The following is a 22777-nucleotide window of genomic DNA, read 5'->3' as shown; positions in this document are numbered from 1 at the left end:
ACAACTGTACAACCATTAAGATTAATTGTCAGATTCAATAGAAGATCTCTTTGTTTCTTGGGACCTAGAACAAGCATCTCTGTTTTGTCCGAGTTTAAAAGTAGAAAGTTTGCAGCCATCCACTTCCTTATGTCTGAAACACATGCTTCTAGCAAGGGCAATTTTGGGGCTTCACCATGTTTCATTGAAATGTACAGCGGTGTGTCATCCGCATAGCAGTGAAAGTTAACATGATGTTTTCGAATAACATCCCCAAGAGGTAAAATATATAGTGAAAACAATAGTGGTCCTAAAACGGAACCTTGAGGAACACCGAAATTTACAGTTGATTTGTCAGAGGACAAACCATTCACAGAGACAAACTGATATCTTTCCGACAGATAAGATCTAAACCAGGCCAGAACTTGTCCATGTAGACCAATTTGGGTTTCCAATCTCTCCAAAAGAATGTGGCGATCGATGGTGTCAAAAGCAGCACTAAGGTCTAGGAGCACGAGGACAGATGCAGAGCCTCGGTCCGATGCCATTAAAATGTCATTTACCACCTTCACAAGTGCCGTCTCAGTGCTATGATGGGGTCTAAAACCAGACTGAAGCATTTCGTATACATTGTTTGTCTTCAGGAAGGCAGTGAGTTGCTGCGCAACAGCCTTTTCTAAAATTTTTGAGAGGAATGGAAGATTCGATATAGGCCGATAGTTTTTTATATTTTCTGGGTCAAGGTTTGGCTTTTTCAAGAGAGGCTTTATTACTGCCACTTTTAGTGAGTTTGGTACACATCCGGTGGATAGAGAGACGTTTATTATGTTCAACATAGGAGGGCCAAGCACAGGAAGCAGCTCTTTCAGTAGTTTAGTTGGAATAGGGTCCAGTATGCAGCTTGAAGGTTTAGAGGCCATGATTATTTTCATCATTGTGTCAAGAGATATAGTACTAAAACACTTGAGCATCTCTTTTGATCCTAGGTCCTGGCAGAGTTGTGCAGACTCAGGACAACTGAGCTTTGAAGGAATACGCAGATTTAAAGAGGAGTCCGTACTTTGCTTTCTAATAATCATAATCTTTTCCTCAAAGAAGTTCATGAAATTATCACTGCTAAAGTGAAAGTCATCCTCTCTTGGGGAATGCTGCTTTTTAGTTAGCTTTGCGACAGTATCAAAAAGGAATTTCGGATGGTTCTTATTTTCCTCAATTAAAACCTCTTGATCCTACTTGAGACGCAGACGTCCCAACTAGAGCTCTGGAAATGCAAATGCGCTACGCTAAACGCTAATAGTATTAGTTAAAACGCAAACGTTCATTAAAATACACATGCTTGGTATTGAAATAAAGCTACACTCGTTGTGAATCCAGGCACCGAGTCAGATTTTTAAAAAGCTTTTCGGCGAAAGCATGAGAAGCTATTATCTGATAGCATGTAACACCCCAAAAGACCCGTAGGGGATGTAAACAAAATAATTAGCATAGTCGGCGCTACACAAACCGCACAATAAAATATAAAACATTCATTACCTTTGACCATCTTCTTTCTTGGCACTCCTTGATGTCCCATAATCAATACTGGGTCTTTTTTTGGATTAAATCGGTCCATATATAGCCTAGATATCGATCTATGAAGACTGTGTGATAAACGGAAAAAAATAGCGTTTCATAACGTAACGTCATTTTTTAAAAGTTAAAAAGTCGACGATAAACTTTCACAAAACACTTCGAAATACCTTTCTAATGCAACTTTAGGTATTACTACACGTTAATAAGCTATAAAAATCATCAGGAGGCGATGTAAATTCGATAGCTGGTCGTGTGGAAAAAATGTCCGGAAAAACACAGAGACGATGCATCAAGTTGGTGGTCGGAGGGAATCGGTTCCCTTTGGTCGGATCTACCAAGAATCAAATCAGAATCAAATGAGAAGACTCTATACATCCTGTGGAAGCTGTAGGTACTGCAACCTCGGCCTCATTTAATACGGTTCACCTTTAACAATGGGTTGAAGTGGCGCATGGATATTTTTTTCCATCTCCAGTGATCAGATTTTCCTGCGCTTTTCGATGAAACAGACGTTCTGTTATAGTCACAGCCGTGATTTAAACAGTTTTAGAAACATCTGAGTGTTTTCTATCCACACATACTAATCATATGCATATACTATATTCCTGGCATGAGTAGCAGGACGCCAAAATGTTGCGCGATTTTTAACAGAATTTTCGAAAAAGTAGGGGGAGGCTTAAGAGGTTTTAAGTTAGAAAAATAGGATGATCGAGCAGCAGTAAGGGCTCTTCGGTACTGCACGGTACTGTCTTTCCAAGCTAGTCGGAAGACTTCCAGTTTGGTGTGGCGCCATTTCCGTTCCAATTTTCTGGAAGCTTGCTTCAGAGCTCGGGTATTTCTGTGTACCAGGGAGCTAGTTTCTTATGAGAAATGTTTTTAGTTTTTAGGGGTGCAACCGCATCTAGGGTATTGCGCAAGGTTAAATTGAGTTCCTCAGTTAGGTGGTTAACTGATTTTTGTCCTCTGGCGTCCTTGGGTAGACAGAGGGAATCTGGAAGGACATCAAGGAATCTTTGTGTTGTCTGTGAATTTATAGCACAACTTTTGATGTTCCTTGGTTGGGGTCTGAGCAGATTATTTGTTGCAATTGCAAACGTAATAAAACTCACTCAGTAACTGCTTGGTAGTTGGTAGAATGTTTAGTCTATGTGCAGGGAACATCTACTAGCTTCAAAGACACACACATATGTATTCTTCTACACCTGCATTGCTTGCTGTTTGGGGTTTTAGGCTGGGTTTCTGTACAGCACTTTGAGATATCAGCTGATAGAAGAAGGGCTATATAAATATTTGATTTGTATACACACACATACACACAAAAACACACACAGACACCACTGCCCCAATCTCATCATTCAGTGTAATTATATTCTCGTTGATGTCCACACCATGGCCACAACCCTAAAACAACGTTATGGAACCATGTCCAAGTCACAACCCTTACACAACGTTATAGAACCATCGGTTTACGTAATAGTCCGAAATAATCTAGGCTTCTGTCGGCCATTGTCCCCTCCCCCCTCACACACACACACTCCCGTCAATCCCATCCCCCCCAACTCCACACACACATCATATGACCACACACACACACACACACACCCTCCCAGCAGCAGCACTCCGGATTAGAGATTAGAGATTGGAGATTAGGGCAGCGGTGGGATTAAATGTTCCTCTGATGCTGCGCCCCTAACCTAGTTGACCACCCACTCTATATATTACTGACAACTACCCTCTCTCTGTGTGTGTGTGCGTGCATGCGTGCGTGTGCGTGTGTGCGTGCGTGCGTGCGTGTGTGTGTGTGTGTGTGTGTGTGTGTACGATTGTGGTTTACGGGGAGTCGTATATAAAAAATAAACATTTTCACAGTAACCCTCCAAATGGTAATTCATAAACCTTCTTCATGTTTATCGGTCATTTCCATGAAAAGCTAAGTGTTTCTTGGGCTTCATAAAAAAAAGTGCCTCAGGTCTTGGAAAAATAAAAACATTTAATTGATTGAAAGTATAAGGGGATATGGGTGAACATACCGTGGTCGAGGCTATGACGGAGCGAGTGAAATGAGCTGTTCCTGTACAGGAAGCTCTGGGGACAGGACGTCTGGATACTGGACAGCCAATCAACTGCCAGTTCACAACAGTTCTTGAGGGCTTGAACAAGAAAAAAAGAAGCGGATTGCGATTTCGCTCATATTGGTCAACCAACATTTGAGTTGTGTGGTTTGCCATATCGACAGTCTCTGGTATATCTCAGCATGCAATGGACATTTAATGCACGATGTCTCAGGAAACAGTCTGGGTTGAAGATACTCAGGAAACAGTCTGGATGCTCAGTACAGGAAACAGTCTGGGTTGGAGATGCTCAGTACAGGAAACAGTCTGAGTTAGAGATACTCAGTACAGGAAACAGTCTGGGTTAGAGATACTCAGTACAGGAAACTGGCTGGGTTGGTGATACTCATGAAACAGTCTGGGTTGGTCATACTCAGGAAACAGTCTGGGTTGGTGATACTCAGTAAACAGTCTGGGTTGAAGATACTCAGGAAACAGTCTGGGTTGAAGATACTCAGGAAACTGTCTGGGTTGGTGATACTCAGTAAACAGTCTGGGTTGAAGAAACTCAGGAAACAGTCTGGGTTAGATATACTCAGTACAGCAAACAGTCTGGGTTAGAGATACTCAGGAAACAGTCTGGGTTGGTGATACTCAGGAAACAGTCTGGGTTAGAGATACTCAGTACAGGAAACAGTCTGGGTTAGAGATACTCAGTACAGGAAACAGTCTGGGTCGGTGATACTCAGGAAACAGTCAGGGTTGGTGATACTCAAGACAGAAACAGTCTGGGTTGGTGATACTCAGGAAACAGTCTGGGTTGGTGATACTCAGGAAACAGTCTGGGTTGGTGATACTCAGTACAGGAAACAGTCTGGGTTGGTGATACTCATTACAGGAAACAGTCTGGGTTGGAGATACTCAGTACAGGAAACAGTCTGAGTTGGTGATACTCAGGAAACAGTCTGGGTTGGTGATACTCAGTACATGAAACAGTCTGGGTTGGTGATACTCAGGAAACAGTCTGGGTTGGTGATACTCAGGAAACAGTCTGGGTTGGTGATACTCAGTACATGAAACAGTCTGGGTTGGTGATACTCAGGAAACAGTCTGGGTTGGTGATACTCAGGAAACAGTCTGGGTTGGTGATACTCAGTACAGGAAACAGTCTGAGTTGGTGATACTCAGGAAACAGTCTGGGTTGGAGATACTCAGTACAGGAAACAGTCTGGGTTGGAGATACTCAGTACAGGAAACAGTCTGGGTTGGTGATACTCAGTACAGGAAACAGTATGGGTTGGTGATACTCAGTACAGGAAACAGTCTGGGTTGGTGATACTCAGTACAGGAAACAGTCTGGGTTGGTGATACTCAGTACAGGAAACAGTCTGGGTTGGTGATACTCAGTACAGGAAACAGTCTGGGTTGGTGATACTCAGTACAGGAAACAGTCTGGGTTGGAGATACTCAGTACAGGAAACAGTCTGGGTTGGAGATACTCAGTACAGGAAACAGTCTGGGTTGGTGATACTCAGTACAGGAAACAGTCTGGGTTGGTGATACTCAGGAAACTGTCTGGGTTGAAGAAACTCAGGAAACAGTCTGGGTTAGATATACTCAGTACAGGAAACAGTCTGGGTTGGTGATACTCAGAACAGGAAACAGTCTGGGTTGGTGATACTCAGTACAGGAAACAGTCCGGGTTGGTGATACTCAGGAAACAGTCTGGGTTGAAGATACTCAGGAAACAGTCTGGGTTGGTGATACTCAGGAAACAGTCAGGGTTGGTGATACTCAAGACAGAAACAGTCTGGGTTGGTGATACTCAGGAAACAGTCTGGGTTGGTGATACTCAGGAAACAGTCTGGGTTGGTGATACTCAGTACAGGAAACAGTCTGGGTTGGTGATACTCATTACAGGAAACAGTCTGGGTTGGAGATACTCAGTACAGGAAACAGTCTGAGTTGGTGATACTCAGGAAACAGTCTGGGTTGGTGATACTCAGTACATGAAACAGTCTGGGTTGGTGATACTCAGGAAACAGTCTGGGTTGGTGATACTCAGGAAAGAGTCTGGGTTGGTGATACTCAGTACATGAAACAGTCTGGGTTGGTGATACTCAGGAAACAGTCTGGGTTGGTGATACTCAGGAAACAGTCTGGGTTGGTGATACTCAGTACAGGAAACAGTCTGAGTTGGTGATACTCAGGAAACAGTCTGGGTTGGAGATACTCAGTACAGGAAACAGTCTGGGTTGGAGATACTCAGTACAGGAAACAGTCTGGGTTGGTGATACTCAGTACAGGAAACAGTATGGGTTGGTGATACTCAGTACAGGAAACAGTCTGGGTTGGTGATACTCAGTACAGGAAACAGTCTGGGTTGGTGATACTCAGTACAGGAAACAGTCTGGGTTGGTGATACTCAGTACAGGAAACAGTCTGGGTTGGTGATACTCAGTACAGGAAACAGTCTGGGTTGGAGATACTCAGTACAGGAAACAGTCTGGGTTGGAGATACTCAGTACAGGAAACAGTCTGGGTTGGTGATACTCAGTACAGGAAACAGTCTGGGTTGGTGATACTCAGGAAACTGTCTGGGTTGAAGAAACTCAGGAAACAGTCTGGGTTAGATATACTCAGTACAGGAAACAGTCTGGGTTGGTGATACTCAGAACAGGAAACAGTCTGGGTTGGTGATACTCAGTACAGGAAACAGTCCGGGTTGGTGATACTCAGGAAACAGTCTGGGTTGAAGATACTCAGGAAACAGTCTGGGTTGGTGATACTCAGGAAACAGTCTGGGTTGAAGAAACTCAGGAAACAGTCTGGGTTAGAGATACTCAGTACAGGAAACTGTCTGGGTTGGTGATACTCAGGAAACAGTCTGAGTTGGTGATACTCAGGAAACAGGAAACAGTCTGGGTTGGTGATACTCAGGAAACAGTCTGGGTTGGTGATACTCAGGACAGGAAACAGTCTGGGTTGGTGATACTCAGGAAACAGACTGAGTTGGTGATCCACAGTACAGGACACAGTCTGGGTTGGTGATACTCAGTACAGGAAACAGTCTGGGTTGGTGATACTCAGGAAACTGGGTCTGGGTTGGTGATACTCAGGAAACCGTCTGGGTTGGTGATACTCAGGAAACAGTCTGGGTTGGTGATACTCACGAAACAGTCTGGGTTAGACATACTCAGTACAGGATACAGTCTGGGTTGGAGAAACTCAGTACAGGAAACCATCTGGGTTGGTGATACTCAGGATACAGTCTGGGTTGGTGATACTCAGGAAACAGTCTGGGTTGGAGATACTCAGTACAGGATACAGTCTGGGTTGGAGAAACTCAGTACAGGAAACCGTCTGGGTTGGAGATACTCGGGAAACAGTCTGGGTTGGAGATACTCAGTACAGGAAACAGTCTGGGTTGGAGATACTCAGTACAGGAAACAGTCTGGGTTGGAGATACTCAGTACAGGATACAGTCTGGGTTGGAGATACTCAGTACAGGAAACAGTCTGGGTTGGAGATGCTCAGTACAGGAAACAGTCTGGGTTGGAGATGCTCAGTACAGGAAACAGTCTGGGTTGGAGATACTCAGTACAGGAAACAGTCTGGGTTGGTGATACTCAGGAAACTGTCTGGGTTGAAGAAACTCAGGAAACAGTCTGGGTTAGATATACTCAGTACAGGAAACAGTCTGGGTTGGTGATACTCAGAACAGGAAACAGTCTGGGTTGGTGATACTCAGTACAGGAAACAGTCTGGGTTGGTGATACTCAGTACAGGAAACAGTCCGGGTTGGTGATACTCAGGAAACAGTCTGGGTTGAAGATACTCAGGAAACAGTCTGGGTTGGTGATACTCAGGAAACAGTCTGGGTTGAAGAAACTCAGGAAACAGTCTGGGTTAGAGATACTCAGTACAGGAAACTGTCTGGGTTGGTGATACTCAGGAAACAGTCTGAGTTGGTGATACTCAGGAAACAGGAAACAGTCTGGGTTGGTGATACTCAGGAAACAGTCTGGGTTGGTGATACTCAGGACAGGAAACAGTCTGGGTTGGTGATACTCAGGAAACAGTCTGAGTTGGTGATCCACAGTACAGGACACAGTCTGGGTTGGTGATACTCAGTACAGGAAACAGTCTGGGTTGGTGATACTCAGGAAACAGTCTGGGTTGGTGATACTCAGGAAACCGTCTGGGTTGGTGATACTCAGGAAACAGTCTGGGTTGGTGATACTCACGAAACAGTCTGGGTTAGACATACTCAGTACAGGATACAGTCTGGGTTGGAGAAACTCAGTACAGGAAACCATCTGGGTTGGTGATACTCGGGATACAGTCTGGGTTGGTGATACTCAGGAAACAGTTTGGGTTGGTGATACTCAGGAAACAGTCTGGGTTAGAGATACTCAGTACAGGATACAGTCTGGGTTGGAGAAACTCAGTACAGGAAACCGTCTGGGTTGGTGATACTCAGCATACAGTCTGTGTTGGTGATACTCAGGAAACCGTCTGGGTTGGTGATACTCAGGATACAGTCTGGGTTGGTGATACTCAGGATACAGTCTGGGTTGGTGATACTCAGGAAACAGTCTGGGTTGGAGATACTCAGTACAGGATACAGTCTGGGTTGGAGAAACTCAGTACAGGAAACCGTCTGGGTTGGAGATACTCGGGAAACAGTCTGGGTTGGAGATACTCAGTACAGGAAACAGTCTGGGTTGGTGATACTCAGTACAGGATACAGTCTGGGTTGGAGATACTCAGTACAGGAAACAGTCTGGGTTGGAGATACTCAGTACAGGAAACAGTCTGGGTTGGAGATACTCAGTACAGGAAACAGTCTGGGTTGGAGATACTCAGTACAGGATACAGTCTCGGTTGGTGAAACTCAGTACAGGAAACGGTCCCTTTGCAGTACCATCCTGGTCCCATCCTGGTCCCCCTACAGTACCATCCTGGTCCCCCTACAGTACCATCCTGGTCCCCCTACAGTACCATCCTGGTCCCCCTACAGTACCATCCTGGTCCCCATACAGTACCATCCTGGTCCCATCCTGGGCCCCCTACAGTACCATCCTGTTCCCCCTACAGTACCATCCTGGTCCCTCTGCAGTACCATCCTGGTCCCCCTACAGTACCACCCTGGTCCCCTACAGTAGCTTCCTGTTCCCCCTACAGTACCATCCTGGTCCCTCTACAGTACCATCCTGGTCCTCCAACAGTACCATCCTGGCCCCCTACAGTACCATCCTGGTCCCCCACAGTTCCATCCTGGTCCCCCCACAGTACCATCCTGGTCCCATATAAACCCCCTACAGTACCTTCCTGGTCCCATCCTGGTCCCCTTACAGTACCACCCTTGTCCCCCTCAGTACCATCCTTGTCCCATCCTGGTCCCCTCCAGTACCATCCTGGTCCCATCCTGGTCCCCCTGCAGTACCATCCTGGTCCCCCTACAGTACCATCCTGGTCCCTCTGCAGTACCATCCTGGTCCCTCTGCAGTACCATCCTGGTCCTCCTACAGTACCATCCTGTTCCCCCTACAGTACCATGCTGGTCCCTCTGCAGTACCATCCTGGTCCCTCTGCAGTACCATCCTTGTCCCCCTACAGTACCATCCTGGTCCCCCTACAGTACCACCCTGGTCCTCCTACAGTACCATCCTGGTCCCGCTACAGTACCATCCTGGTCCCCCTACAGTACCATCCTGGTCCCTCTGCAGTACCTTCCTGGTCCCCCTACAGTACCATCCTGGTCCCTCTGCAGTACCTTCCTGGTCCCTCTGCAGTACCTTCCTTGTACCCCTACAGTACCATCCTGGTCCCCCTACAGTACCATCCTGGTCCCATCCTGCTCCCCCTACAGTACCTTCCTGGCCCCTCCAGCAGTTCCTCCGCTGCCACTTTGAGAACCCGTACTGTATTCAACCCAACAGCTACAGTCACACATTACTGTTCAGATTGTCCAGGAGGTGTTTAAAGTTGTGATCTATATAAACCACAGCTAGATGGAGTCTCTAAGGAGCTTCGAATGACCTTGAAGGCCTAACGACTTCCCTAGCCGATAATATATCTAAGATACCTTCTCTCAGGCTTCCGATTGAGACACATTGTCATCATCATCAACCTCTAAGGTATTTCAGTACCCTTGTTTCCTGAGGAAACCACCGAGAAGGTGCAATGTTTCTTCACCTTGATCCAGGGTTGGACAGTTTTACTTTTGCATTAAGACTTGATTTAAAAATCATCACGATGATGACTTGATCATTTAAATGACCTGTGCTGTTTTAGGGAAAAAACAACAATGTGCACCCCATTGTGTCCCAAGGACCAGGATGAAGGAACTCTGATCTAGTGTGTAGGGGGATGTGATTTGGGACTGAGCATCTAAGTGTTGTACTTTTGTTTATACAGCAAGTGGCATCACTGTGACATCATAGTGTTCTCTCTGTCCTGAAGGCTAAAGAGGCCAGTTGCTCTGGGACCTACAGACAGTTTCCTGATTAAAGACGGATGATTCACTGCTGTAAGGTCAAACAAAGGGACGTAACACTGCTGTAAGGACAAACAAATAGACGTTTCACTGCATTAGGGACAGACAGACATTTCACTGCTTTGTATTTGTATTTATTATGGATCCTCATTAGTTCCTGCCAAGGCAGCAGCTACTCTTCCTGGGGTTTATTATGGATCCCCATTAGTTCCTGCCAAGGCAGCAGCTACTCTTCCTGGGGTTTATCATGGATCCCCATTAGTTCCTGCCAAGGCAGCAGCTGCTCTTCCTGGTGTTTATTATGGATCCCCATTAGTTCCTGCCAAGGCAGCGGATATTCTTCGTGGGGTTTATTATGGATCAAAATTAGTTCCTGCCAAGGCAGAGGCTACTCTTCCTGGGGTCTAGCAAAATTAAGGCAGTTAAATATTTTTTTTAATATTACAATATATTCACAGATTTCACAACACACTGTGTGCCCTCAGGCCCCTACTCCACCACTACCACATATCTACAATACAAAATCCATGTGTACGTGTGTGTTTTGACTCAGTCTCACCCCCTCGGTCTCAGTCTTGACTCAGTCTGCCCCCCCTCGGTCACGGTCTTGACTCGATCTCACCTCCACTACGGTCTAAACTCGGACTTGATTTGCTCCGGTTTTGACTCGGACTTGATTTGCTCCGGTCTAGACTCTGACTTGATTTGCTCCGGTTTTGACTCGGACTTGATTTGCTCCGGTTTTGACTCTGACTTGATTTGCTCCGGTTTTGACTCGGACTTGATTTGCTCCGGTCTAGACTCGGACTTGATTTGCTCCGGTTTTGACTCGGAATTGATTTGCTCCGGTCTAGACTCAGACTTGATTTGCTCCGGTTTTGACTCTGACTTGATTTGCTCCGGTCTAGACTCAGACTTGATTTGCTCCGGTTTTGACTCGGACTTGATTTGCTCCGGCCTAGACTCGGACTTGATTTGCTCCGGTTTTGACTCGGACTTGATTTGCTCCGGTTTTGACTCTGACTTGATTTGCTCCGGTCTAGACTCAGACTTGATTTGCTCCGGTTTTGACTCGGACTTGATTTGCTCCGGTCTAGACTCTGAATTGATTTGCTCCGGTCTAGACTCAGACTTGATTTGCTCCGGTTTTGACTCTGACTTGATTTGCTCCGGTTTAGACTCAGACTTGATTTGCTCCGGTTTTGACTCAGACTTGATTTGCTCCAGTTTTGACTCTGACTTGATATGCTCCGGTCTAGACTCAGACTTGATTTGCTCCGGTTTTGACTCGGACTTGATTTGCTCCGGTTTTGACTCAGACTTGATTTGCTCCGGTCTAGACTCAGACTTGATTTGCTCCGGTTTAGACTCGGACATGATTTGCTCCGGTCTAGTCTCGGACTTGATTTGCTCCGGTTTTGACTCGGACTTGATTTGCTCCGGTTTTGACTCTGACTTGATTTGCTCCGGTCTAGACTCAGACTTGATTTGCTCCGGTTTTGACTCGGACTTGATTTGCTCCGGTCTAGACTCGGACTTGATTTGCTCCGGTTTTGACTCTGACTTGATTTGCTCCGGTCTAGACTCGGACTTGATTTGCTCCGGTCTAGACTCAGACTTGATTTGCTCCGGCCTAGACTCAGACTTGATTTGCTCCGGCCTAGACTCAGACTTGATTTGCTCCAGCCTAGACTCAGACTTGATTTGCTCCGGTCTAGACTCGGACTTGATTTGCTCCGGTCTAGACTCTGACTTGATTTGCTCCGGCCTAGACTCAGACTTGATTTGCTCCGGCCTAGACTCAGACTTGATTTGCTCTGGCCTAGACTCAGACTTGATTTGCTCCGGTCTAGACTCGGACTTGATTTGCTCCGGTCTAGCCTCGGACTTGATTTGCTCCGGTTTCGACTCAGACTTGATTTGCTCTGGCCTAGACTCAGACTTGATTTGCTCCGGCCTAGACTCAGACTTGATTTGCTCCGGCCTAGACTCAGACTTGATTTGCTCCGGCCTAGACTCGGACTTGATTTGCTCCGGCCTAGACTCGGACTTGATCAGACTTGATTTTCTCCGGCCTAGACTCGGACTTGATTTGCTCTGGCCTAGACTCAGACTTGATTTGCTCCGGCCTAGACTCGGACTTGATTTGCTCCGGTCTAGACTCAGACTTGATTTGCGCCGGCCTAGACTCGGACTTGATTTGCTCCGTCCTAGACTCGGACTTGATTTGCTCCAGCCTAGACTCAGACTTGATTTGCTCCGGTTTTGACTCAGACTTGATTTGCTCCGGCCTAGACTCGGACTTGATTTGCTCCGGCCTAGACTCGGACTTGATTTGCTCCGGCCTAGACTCGGACTTGATTTGCTCCGGCCTAGACTCGGACTTGATTTGCTCCGGCCTAGACTCGGACTTGATTTGCTCCGGCCTAGACTCGGACTTGATTTGCTCCGGCCTAGACTCGGACTTGATTTGCTCCGGCCTAGACTCGGACTTGATTTGCTCTGGCCTAGACTCGGACTTGATTTGCTCCGGCCTAGACTCGGACTTGATTTGCTCCGGGCTAGACTCGACTTGATTTGCTCCGGCCCCGGACTTGATTTGCTCCGGCCTAGACTCGGACTTGATTTGCTCCGGCCTAGACCCCGACTTGATTTGCTCCGGCCTAGACTCAGACTTGATTTGCTCCGGCCTAGACTCAGACTTGATTTGCTCCGGCCTAGACTCAGACTTGATTTGCTCCGGCCTAGACTCAGACTTGATTTGCTCCGGCCTAGACTCGGACTTGATTTGCTCCGGCCTAGACTCGGACTTGATTTGCTCGGTTTTGACTCAGACTTGATTTGCTCCGGCCTAGACTCGGACTTGATTTGCTCCGGTTTTGACTCGGACTTGATTTGCTCCGGCCTAGACTCAGACTTGATTTGCTCCGGCCTAGACTCGGACTTGATTTGCTCCGGCCTAGACTCGGACTTGATTTGCTCCGGCCTAGACTCAGACTTGATTTGCTCCGGCCTAGACTCGGACTTGATTTGCTCCGGCCTAGACTCGGACTTGATTTGCTCCGGCCTAGACTCAGACTTGATTTGCTCCGGCCTAGACTCGGACTTGATTTGCTCCGGTTTTGACTCAGACTTGATTTGCTCCGGTTTTGACTCGGACTTGATTTGCTCCGGCCTAGACTCAGACTTGATTTGCTCCGGCCTAGACTCAGACTTGATTTGCTCCGGCCTAGACTCGGACTTGATTTGCTCCGGCCTAGACTCGGACTTGATTTGCTCCGGCCTAGACTCGGACTTGATTTGCTCCGGCCTAGACTCGGACTTGATTTGCTCCGGCCTAGACTTGGACTTGATTTGCTCCGGCCTAGACTCAGACTTGATTTGCTCCGGTCTAGACTCAGACTTGATTTGCTCGGGTCTAGACTCAGACTTGATTTGCTCCGGTCTAGACTCAGACTTGATTTGCTCCGGCCTAGACTCAGACTTGATTTGCTTCGGCCTAGACTCGGACTTGATTTGCTCCGGCCTAGACTCGGACTTGATTTGCTCCGGTCTAGACTCGGACTTGATTTGCTCCGGTCTAGACTCGGACTTGATTTTCTCCGGCCTAGACTCGGACTTGATTTGCTCCGGTCTAGACTCGGACTTGATTTGCTCCGGCCTAGACTCAGACTTGATTTGCTCCGGCCTAGACTCAGACTTGATTTGCTCCGGCCTAGACTCAGACTTGATTTGCTCCGGCCTAGACTCAGACTTGATTTGCTCCGGTCTAGACTCGGACTTGATTTGCTCCGGCCTAGACTCAGACTTGATTTGCTCCGGCCTAGACTCAGACTTGATTTGCTCCGGTCTAGACTCGGACTTGATTTGCTCCGGCCTAGACTCGGACTTGAATTGCTCCGGCCTAGACTCAGACTTGATTTGCTCCGGTCTAAACTCAGACTTGATTTGCTCCGGTCTAGACTCAGACTTGATTTGCTCCGGCCTTGGTCTTGAATCGGTCTCGCTGCTAAAAATGTCTTGAGTTTGTTATGGCAAGCCTAAATAAGATCAGGAGGAACGTTTTGCTTAACAAGTCACATAATAAGTTGCATGGACTGATTCTTGAATGACTACCTCATCTCTGTAACCCACACATACAATCCTGTAAGATTCCTCAGTCGAGCAGTGAATTTCAAACACAGATTCAACCACAAAGACCAGGGAGGTTTTTCCAATGCCTCACAAATAAGGACATTGAATTTAATGGCTGTGAGAAAACTGAGACTTGATCAAAAACATTGCCATTAATCCACATTACTAACCTAATTAACAGAGTGAAGAGAACATGCGTCCTGTTTGCAACAAGGCACTAAGTTATATAGTTATTATAATACTGCAAAAAATGTGGCAAAGCAATTCACTTTTTATCCTCAATACAACATGTTATGTTTGGGGCAAAACCAATACAACACATTATCTAGTACGATTCTCCATATTTTCAAACATAGTGGTGGCTGCATCATGTTATGGGTATGCTTGTAATCGTTTGTAAGGACTGGTGAGTTTTTTAGGACAAAAAAGAAACAGAATGGAGCTAAGCACAGGGAAAATCCTAGAGGGAAACATGGTTCAGATTGCTTTCCACCAGACACTAGGAGGTTAATTCACCTTTCAGCAGGACCTAAAACACAAGGGCAAATCTACAGTGGCAAGAAAAAGTATGTGAACCCTTGGAATCACCTGGATTTCTGCATAAATTGGTCATAAAATTTGATCTGACCTTCATCTAAGTCACAACAATAGACCAACACGGTCTGCTTAAAGTCATAACACAAAATAGTATTTTTCTTGTCTGTATTGAATATACAATTACAGTGTAGGTTGGAAAAGGCATGTGAACCCCTCTAGGCTAATGACTTCTCCAAAAGCTTATTGGAGTCAGGAGTCAGCTAACCTGGAGTCCAATCAATGAGAAAAGATTGGAGTTGTTGGTTAGAGTTGCCCTGCCCTATACAAAATTTGAGTTTGCTATTCACAAGAAGCATTGCCTGATGTGAACCATGCCTCAAACAAAATATCTCAAAAGACAGACAGCGCAGAATGCTCAATGAGTTTATGAAGAATCCTAGAGTGTCAGCAAAAGACTTATAGAAATCTCTGGAACATGTTAACACCTATGTTGATGAGTCTACGATACGTAAAACACTAAACAAGAATGGTGTTCGTAGGAGGACACCACGGAAGAAGCCACTGCTGTCCAAGAAACCCCATTGCTGCACGTCTGAAGTTTGCAAAAGAGCATCTGGATGTTTCAAAGTGCTACTGGCAAAATATTCTGTAGACAGATGAAACTACAGATTAGTTGTTTGGAAGGAACCCACAACACTATGTGTGGAGAAAAAAAGGCACAGCACACCAACATCAAAACCTCATCCCAACTCTAAAGTATGGTGGAGGGAGCATCATGGTTTGGGGCTGCTTTGCAGAAGTAAATCAACAGAATGGCTCCAACAGAAGAAAATATGCCTTCTGGAGTGGCCCAGTCAGAGTCCTGACCTCAACCAGATTGAGATGCAGTGTCCTGACCTCAACCCGATTGAGATGCAGTGTCCTAACCTCAACCCGATTGAGATGCAGTGTCCTGACCTCAACCCGATTGAGATGCAGTGTCCTGACCTCAACCCGATTGAGATGCAGTGTCCTGACCTCAACCCGATTGAGATAGTGTGGGATGACTTCAAGAGAGCAGTTCACACCAGACATTCCAATACTATTGCTGAACTGAAACAGTTTTGTAAAGAGGACGGGTCCAAAATTCCTCCTGACCATTGTGCAGGTCTGGTCCACAACTACAGAAAACGTTTGGTTGAGGTTATTGCTGCCAAAGGAGGGTCAACCAGTTAAATCCAAGGGTTCACATACTTCTCCCACCCTGCACTGTGAATGTTTACACGGTGTGTTCAATAAAGACATGAAAACGTATAATTGTTTGTGTTATTAGTTTAAGCAGACTGTTTGTCGATTGTTGTGATTTAGATGATCAGATCTAATTTTATGACCAATTTATGCAGAAATACAGGTAATTCCAAAATTCCACATACTTTTTCTTGCCACTTTCTTGTATACTGAAATTGCTTACCAAGAAGACAGTGAATGTTCCTGCATAACGGAGTTAGTTTCGACTTACATCTGCTTGATAATCTATGGTAAGACCTGAAAAGGGTTGTCGAACAATGATCAACCATCAATTTGACAGAGCATGAATCATTTTGAAAAGAATGGGCAAATGTTGCACAATCCAGGTGTGAAAAGCTGTTAGCCTCCAGGAAGAGGGAACTCAACACCCTGCTACAACTGAACTACCCGTGGAGGTAAAGAGGTATGGAGGTATAGAGGTATGGGACTGTAGGTGGAGGTATAGAGGTATGGGACTGTAGGTGGAGGTATAGAGGTATGGGACTGTAGGTGGAGGTATAGAGGTATGGGTCTGTAGGTGGAGGTATAGAGGTATGGGACTGTAGGTGGAGGTATAGAGGTATGTGACTGTAGGTTGAGGTATGGGACTGTAGGTGGAGGTATAGAGGTATGGGACTGTAGGTGGAGGTATAGAGGTATGGGACTGTAGGTGGAGGTATAGAGGTATGTGACTGTAGGTAGAGGTATGGGACTGTAGGTGGAGGTATGTGACTGTAGGTGGAGGTATAGAGGTATGGGACTGTAGGTGGAGGTATAGAGGTATGGGACTGTAGGTGGAGGTATAGAGGTATGTGACTGTAGGTGGAGGTAGAGAGGTATGTGACTGAGGTAGAGAGCTATGGGACTGTAGGTGGAGGTAATGAGGTATGGGACTGTAGGTGGAGGTAAAGAGGTATGTGACTAGGTGGAGGTAGAGAGGTATGGGACTGTAGGTGGAGGTATATGACTGTAGGTGGAGGTATAGAGGTATGTGACTGTAGGTGGAGGTAAAGAGGTATGGGACTGTAGGTGGAGGTAGAGAGGTATGGGACTGTAGGTGCGAGTAAGGAGGACAAGACAGAGAGAGTGGTACCGTTTACAAGGAATTTATTCCGTCACAAGGTAATATGGGGAAAAGGGGCTGGACGGAACCAAAGCAAAGAAAGTAAATGTCAAAGCCCCCTTTCCTACCTTACCTACCCTCTCCTATCTTACCTGCCTACCCACTACTTACCCTCTCCTATCTTACCTGCCTACCCACTACTTACCCTCTCCTATCTTACCTGCCTACCCACTACTTACCCTCTCCTATCTTACCTGCCTACCCACTACTTACCCTCTCCTATCTTACCTGCCTACCCACTACTTACCTAACCTACCCTCTCCTACCTTACCTGCCTACCCACTACTTACCCTCTCCTATCTTACCTGCCTACCCACTACTTACCTAACCTATCCTCTCCTACCTTACCTGCCTACCCACTACTTACCCTCTCCTATCTTACCTGCCTACCCACTACTTACCTAACTACCCTCTCCTATCTAACCTGCCTACCCACTACTTACCTTACCTACCCTCTCCTACCTTACCTGCCTACCCACTACTTACCTAACCTACCCTCTCCTACCTTACCTGCCTACCCACTACTTACCCTCTCCTACCTTACCTGCCTACCCACTACCTACCCTCTCCTATCCTACTTGCCTACCCACTACTTACCTAATTTAGCACCACCTGGTGCCCTAACCAAAATACAGGGGGTGGTCCACCCAGGTCTTACCTAGTGTGTCTAGGCAGTGAATATACTACGGGTATATGTATGCCCGCAGGCCTCTAGCCTAAGCACTCCCTTGGTGCCTTCCCCTTCCCCCTGCGAACAAATGAAACAGAATAACAAATATAAGTAAAAAATTCCAATCATCAAAACCACTGCATCCTATTGGCACACACACCTCAGAAGCTACACAATGTTTAACAAAACTCTGAACAACAACTAACACAGAATCTCTCTCTCTCTCTCTGTATCTCTCTCTCTGTGTGTCTCTCTCTCTCTGTGTGTGTCTGTGTCTCTCTCTCTGTATATCTCTCCCTCTCCCCCTCTCTCTTTCTCTCTCTCTCTCTCACTTCAATTCAATTGACTTCATTGACTTGGCAAGTTCATTATTACTTACTTTGTCAAAGTATACATATCGAAAAATAAAAATAAAATACAAACATATATTTATATATAAATAAATGGTGGGACCAACAGCAATAATAATAGTAGTAGTGGACATGGGATTACCATTAACAACAACTACAACAACAATATTAATGAGAACAACAATACATTATAGCAGTGGTAGTAGACCAGTGTCAACATGACTGAGAAGACACATGACCTGGTAGTAGACCAGTGTCAACATGACTGAGAAGACACATGACCTGGTAGTAGACCAGTGTCAACATGACTGAGAAGACACATGACCTGGTAGTGGACCAGTGTCAGCATGACTGAGAAGACACATGACCTGGTAGTAGACCAGTGTCAACATGACTGAGAAGACACATGACCTGGTAGTGGACCAGTGTCAACATGACTGAGAAGACACATGACCTGGTAGTAGACCAGTGTCAACATGACTGAGAAGACACATGACCTGGTAGTAGACCAGTGTCAACATGACTGAGAAGACACATGACCTGGTAGTAGACCAGTGTCAACATGACTGAGAAGACACATGACCTGGTAGTAGACCAGTGTCAACATGACTGAGAAGACACATGACCTGGTAGTAGACCAGTGTCAACATGACTGAGAAGACACATGACCTGGTAGTAGACCAGTGTCAACATGACTGAGAAGACACATGACCTGGTAGTAGACCAGTGTCAACATGACTGAGAAGACACATGACCTGGTAGTGGACCAGTGTCAGCATGACTGAGAAGACACATGACCTGGTAGTAGACCAGTGTCAACATGACTGAGAAGACACATGACCTGGTAGTGGACCAGTGTCAACATGACTGAGAAGACACATGACCTGGTAGTAGACCAGTGTCAACATGACTGAGAAGACACATGACCTGGTAGTAGACCAGTGTCAACATGACTGAGAAGACACATGACCTGGTAGTAGACCAGTGTCAACATGACTGAGAAGACACATGACCTGGTAGTAGACCAGTGTCAACATGACTGAGAAGACACATGACCTGGTAGTAGACCAGTGTCAACATGACTGAGAAGACACATGACCTGGTAGTAGACCAGTGTCAACATGACTGAGAAGACACATGACCTGGTAGTAGACCAGTGTCAACATGACTGAGAAGACACATGACCTGGTAGTAGACCAGTGTCAACATGACTGAGAAGACACATGACCTGGTATGAAAGACAAAACAAAACAAGATGGGAAATATTATCGACATTACTTTGCACTTTTCACTGGCTGTCCCTCGGGTTGTGGCAGGAGGACACATATTTGGCTGCCACATATTTTGGCTTTTCACCCAATAAATATTTGATTTTTACTCAATCTTTAATAGTTTCAAATTCTTTGTATTGAATTATAATTTTGGGAAGGAAATATTCTCTTCGGTCTGAGTATTTGTCACAGTGTAATAGGAAATGCAGCTCTGTCTCTACCTCTCCCCTGGAGCAGAGTGAGCACAGCCTGTCCTCTCTGGGCAGCCAGGTTTGTCTGTGACGACCGGTCTCTATAGCCAGCCTGTCCTCTCTGGGCAGCCAGGTTTGTCTGTGATGACCGGTCTCTATAGCCAGACTGTCCTCTCTGGGCAGCCAGGTTTGTCTGTGACGACCGGTCTCTATAGCCAGCCTGTCCTCTCTGGGCAGCCAGGTTTGTCTGTGACGACCGGTCTCTATAGCCAGACTGTGCTCACTGAGTCTGTACCTAGTCAATGTTTTCCTCAGTTTTCTATCAGTCACAGTGGTGAGATAGTCTCCCACCATGTACTGTCTGTTTAGAGCCAAATAGCATTGAAGTTTACTTAGATTTTTTGTGGTGTCTTTCCAATAGGTGATATATTTTTATTTTTGTTTTGTGATGATTTGGTCGGGCCAGATTTTCTGAGTGCTGTCCTGAGGTTCTATGGGGTTGGTTTGGGTTGGTGAACTGAGCCTCAGAACCAGCTGGTTGACTGATGTCCTGAGGCTCTATGGGGTTGGTTTGGGTTGGTGAACTGAGCCTCAGAACCAGCTGGCTGAGGGGACTCTTCTCTTGTTTCATCTCTTGACATTGTAGAGCTGTGTGATGGAATGTTTTGGGGTCACTTGTTTTTAGATGGTTGTAAAATGTGATGTCTCTTTTTTCTATCTGAATGAGAAGGGGGTATCGGCCCAATTCTGCTCTACATGCGTTATTTGGAGTTTTTCTTTGCACTTGCAATACAGTCTGGAAAAACTCTGCATGCAGTATTTCTATTGGATGTTTGTCCCATTTGGTAAATTCATTATTAGAGATTGGACCCCGTACTTCACTGCCATATAGAGCAATTGGTTCTATAACCGATTGGAACATTTTGAGCCAGATTTTAATTGGATTTTGGATTTTGATGTTCCTTTTAATGACATAGACTGCTCTTCTTGCTTTGTCTCTCAGCTCATTCACAGCCATGTGAAAGCTACCTGTGTTGCTGATATTTAGTCCTAGATATGTGTAGTTTTTGGTGTGTTCTAATAGAACTCATCCTTATTTCCAGACCTTTTTTGGAATATCATTATATTTGTTTTTTCTAGGTTAACGGTCAGAGCCCAGGTCTGACAGAATATCTCTCTCTCTCTCTCTCTCTCTCTCTCTCTCTCTCTCTCTCTCTCTCTCTCTCTCTCTCTCTCTCTCTCTCTCTCTCTCTCTCTCTCTCTCTCTCTCAGCACAGGACATATCAATCTTTCTCTCTTCTGAGCAACAGAACACTAGCTTTCCAAGCTTCAGAAGGAGTTGGTAATTGAAGACAGCTGTTTCTTCAGACGAGAGGGCGGGGTCAGCTCCAATTAGCAATGGCGGACCAATCAGTTGCTTAGGGGAATTTCAGGAAGCCATCCTGAAACACACACACAAACCACAACACAGAAACAGCTGTTATCGTTGCCAAGGTGATTGTAACATGGATTGACTCAGGGAGTTGAATACTTATCTAATAAAGATATTAGTGGTGGGGTTTTTTTATGTTCAAATTTTTCTTTTGACATTAACAGTATTTTGTGTTGATCAATGACCCAAAATGACAATTACATCCCACAACAGAATGTGGACATACTTTCTGTAGATCCTGGAACTGTTTTCAATTCCAATAACAGATGGATATTCATCTGTCTAGGCATTAATCATGCAAAAACATTTTGTGTTTTTTTGGCATAACTTCAGTAAGATTCAAACCTATGATCTTCTGTTCTCTATCCATAGAATTAGTCCACTGCACCACCAGGACAGCACTAGCATGCCATGTTTTTATAACTCATACAAAAGCTGTTCATTTTAGTCTATTCAAACAGACCTCATTTTTAAAAGAAACAAGCACTCATTAAGATCAGGTGTAGTAGGAGAGGAGGGAGAGCAGGGATTTGATTGATTTGATTTGATTTGATTTAGTGTCTTCCTACCACAGAAGAAACATTTTGTTTCTAGCTGGGTGTCCCTTGCACCATTTTCCAGAATGTAGTGGGAAGGTTGTGTGCAAAATAACAGTCGGACAACCACACTCTAAGAAACATATGGTTCTCAGAACGTTGTGTGCTAGCTGGGGTGTCACTGACTGACTGTACTGGGAGAAAGGTTATGAGACCAGTGGCTTAGTGAAGTTATCCCAAGATGGTGGGTCCATAGATTTAGAATAAATTGCAACTCTTGATTGAAATATAATTATAATTTTATGGGTGGGTCTAGTCATTTGGATGATGATGTCACAGCTGGTTCCTTTTCATTCTGAAGAGTTCAAAGTCCTGGATGGAGAGATTGGTCGGGTTTGGGTCACTCACTACCGCTGGCTCATGAATAGTGCACACAACAAACACTACAGAAAGGAAATGATTGACTTGCTGAGTGTCAGTTATATAAAGTGCATTTCTGTCAGAAACTTTGTCTGAAATGTTTACTTTACTCACCTGTCTGTTTTATTAAAAGAGTTGATTGGAACTGAAATACTGGTTTCTTATTGGTAGGTTTGTTGATTGACAGTAATGCTGGTTTGTTATTGGTAGGTGTGTTGATTGACAGTAATGCTGGTTTGTTATTGGTAGGTGTGTTGATTGACGCTGTAATACTGGTTCGTTATTGGTAGATGTGTTGATTGACACTGTATTGCTGGTTTCTTATTGGTAGATGTGTCAAATTGACGCTGTAATACTACTCTGTGATAGGTTAATGGATTGACTCGGTGTAAATCTTGTCTCTGATAGGTGGATGCCGCCATGCCATTTGGGTGCCTTGCCGTGCGAGATGGGCGGAACTTAGACAACATCTATGATGTCACCGACAAGTACGAGATGGGACAGGTCCTTAAAGCGTAAGTGCCATTTATATATGATCAGTCAAGACCATAGCCATTACTGCTGTACCTTCATATGATCAGTAAAGACCATAGACATTACTGCTATACCTTCATATGATCAGTAAAGACCATAGACATTACTGCTGTACCTTCATATGATCAGTAAAGACTATAGACATTACTGCTGTACCTTCATATGATCAGTAAAGACAGTAGACATTACTGCTGTACCTTCATATGATC

At 45.3% G+C, this 22777-nt stretch overlaps 1 protein-coding gene across 1 annotated transcript in view; it reads left to right on the top strand.

Annotated features, from left to right (window-relative positions):
* The window catches only part of camkvl (CaM kinase-like vesicle-associated, like), a 115354-nt gene that overhangs the window by 38446 nt on the left and 54131 nt on the right, over positions 1 to 22777 (top strand). The window contains exon 2 of the mRNA XM_042299962.1: positions 22443 to 22549. Within this exon, the coding sequence (XP_042155896.1) occupies positions 22455 to 22549 (95 nt within the window). The 5' untranslated portion in view covers positions 22443 to 22454. The remainder of the gene's footprint in view (positions 1 to 22442; positions 22550 to 22777) is intronic.

Source organism: Oncorhynchus tshawytscha, linkage group LG16, assembly GCF_018296145.1.
Source record: "Oncorhynchus tshawytscha isolate Ot180627B linkage group LG16, Otsh_v2.0, whole genome shotgun sequence".
Classification (NCBI taxonomy): Eukaryota; Metazoa; Chordata; class Actinopteri; order Salmoniformes; family Salmonidae; genus Oncorhynchus; species Oncorhynchus tshawytscha.
The sequence above is the reverse complement of the archived record's forward strand: the minus strand, read 5'-3'. Positions and strand labels throughout refer to the sequence as shown.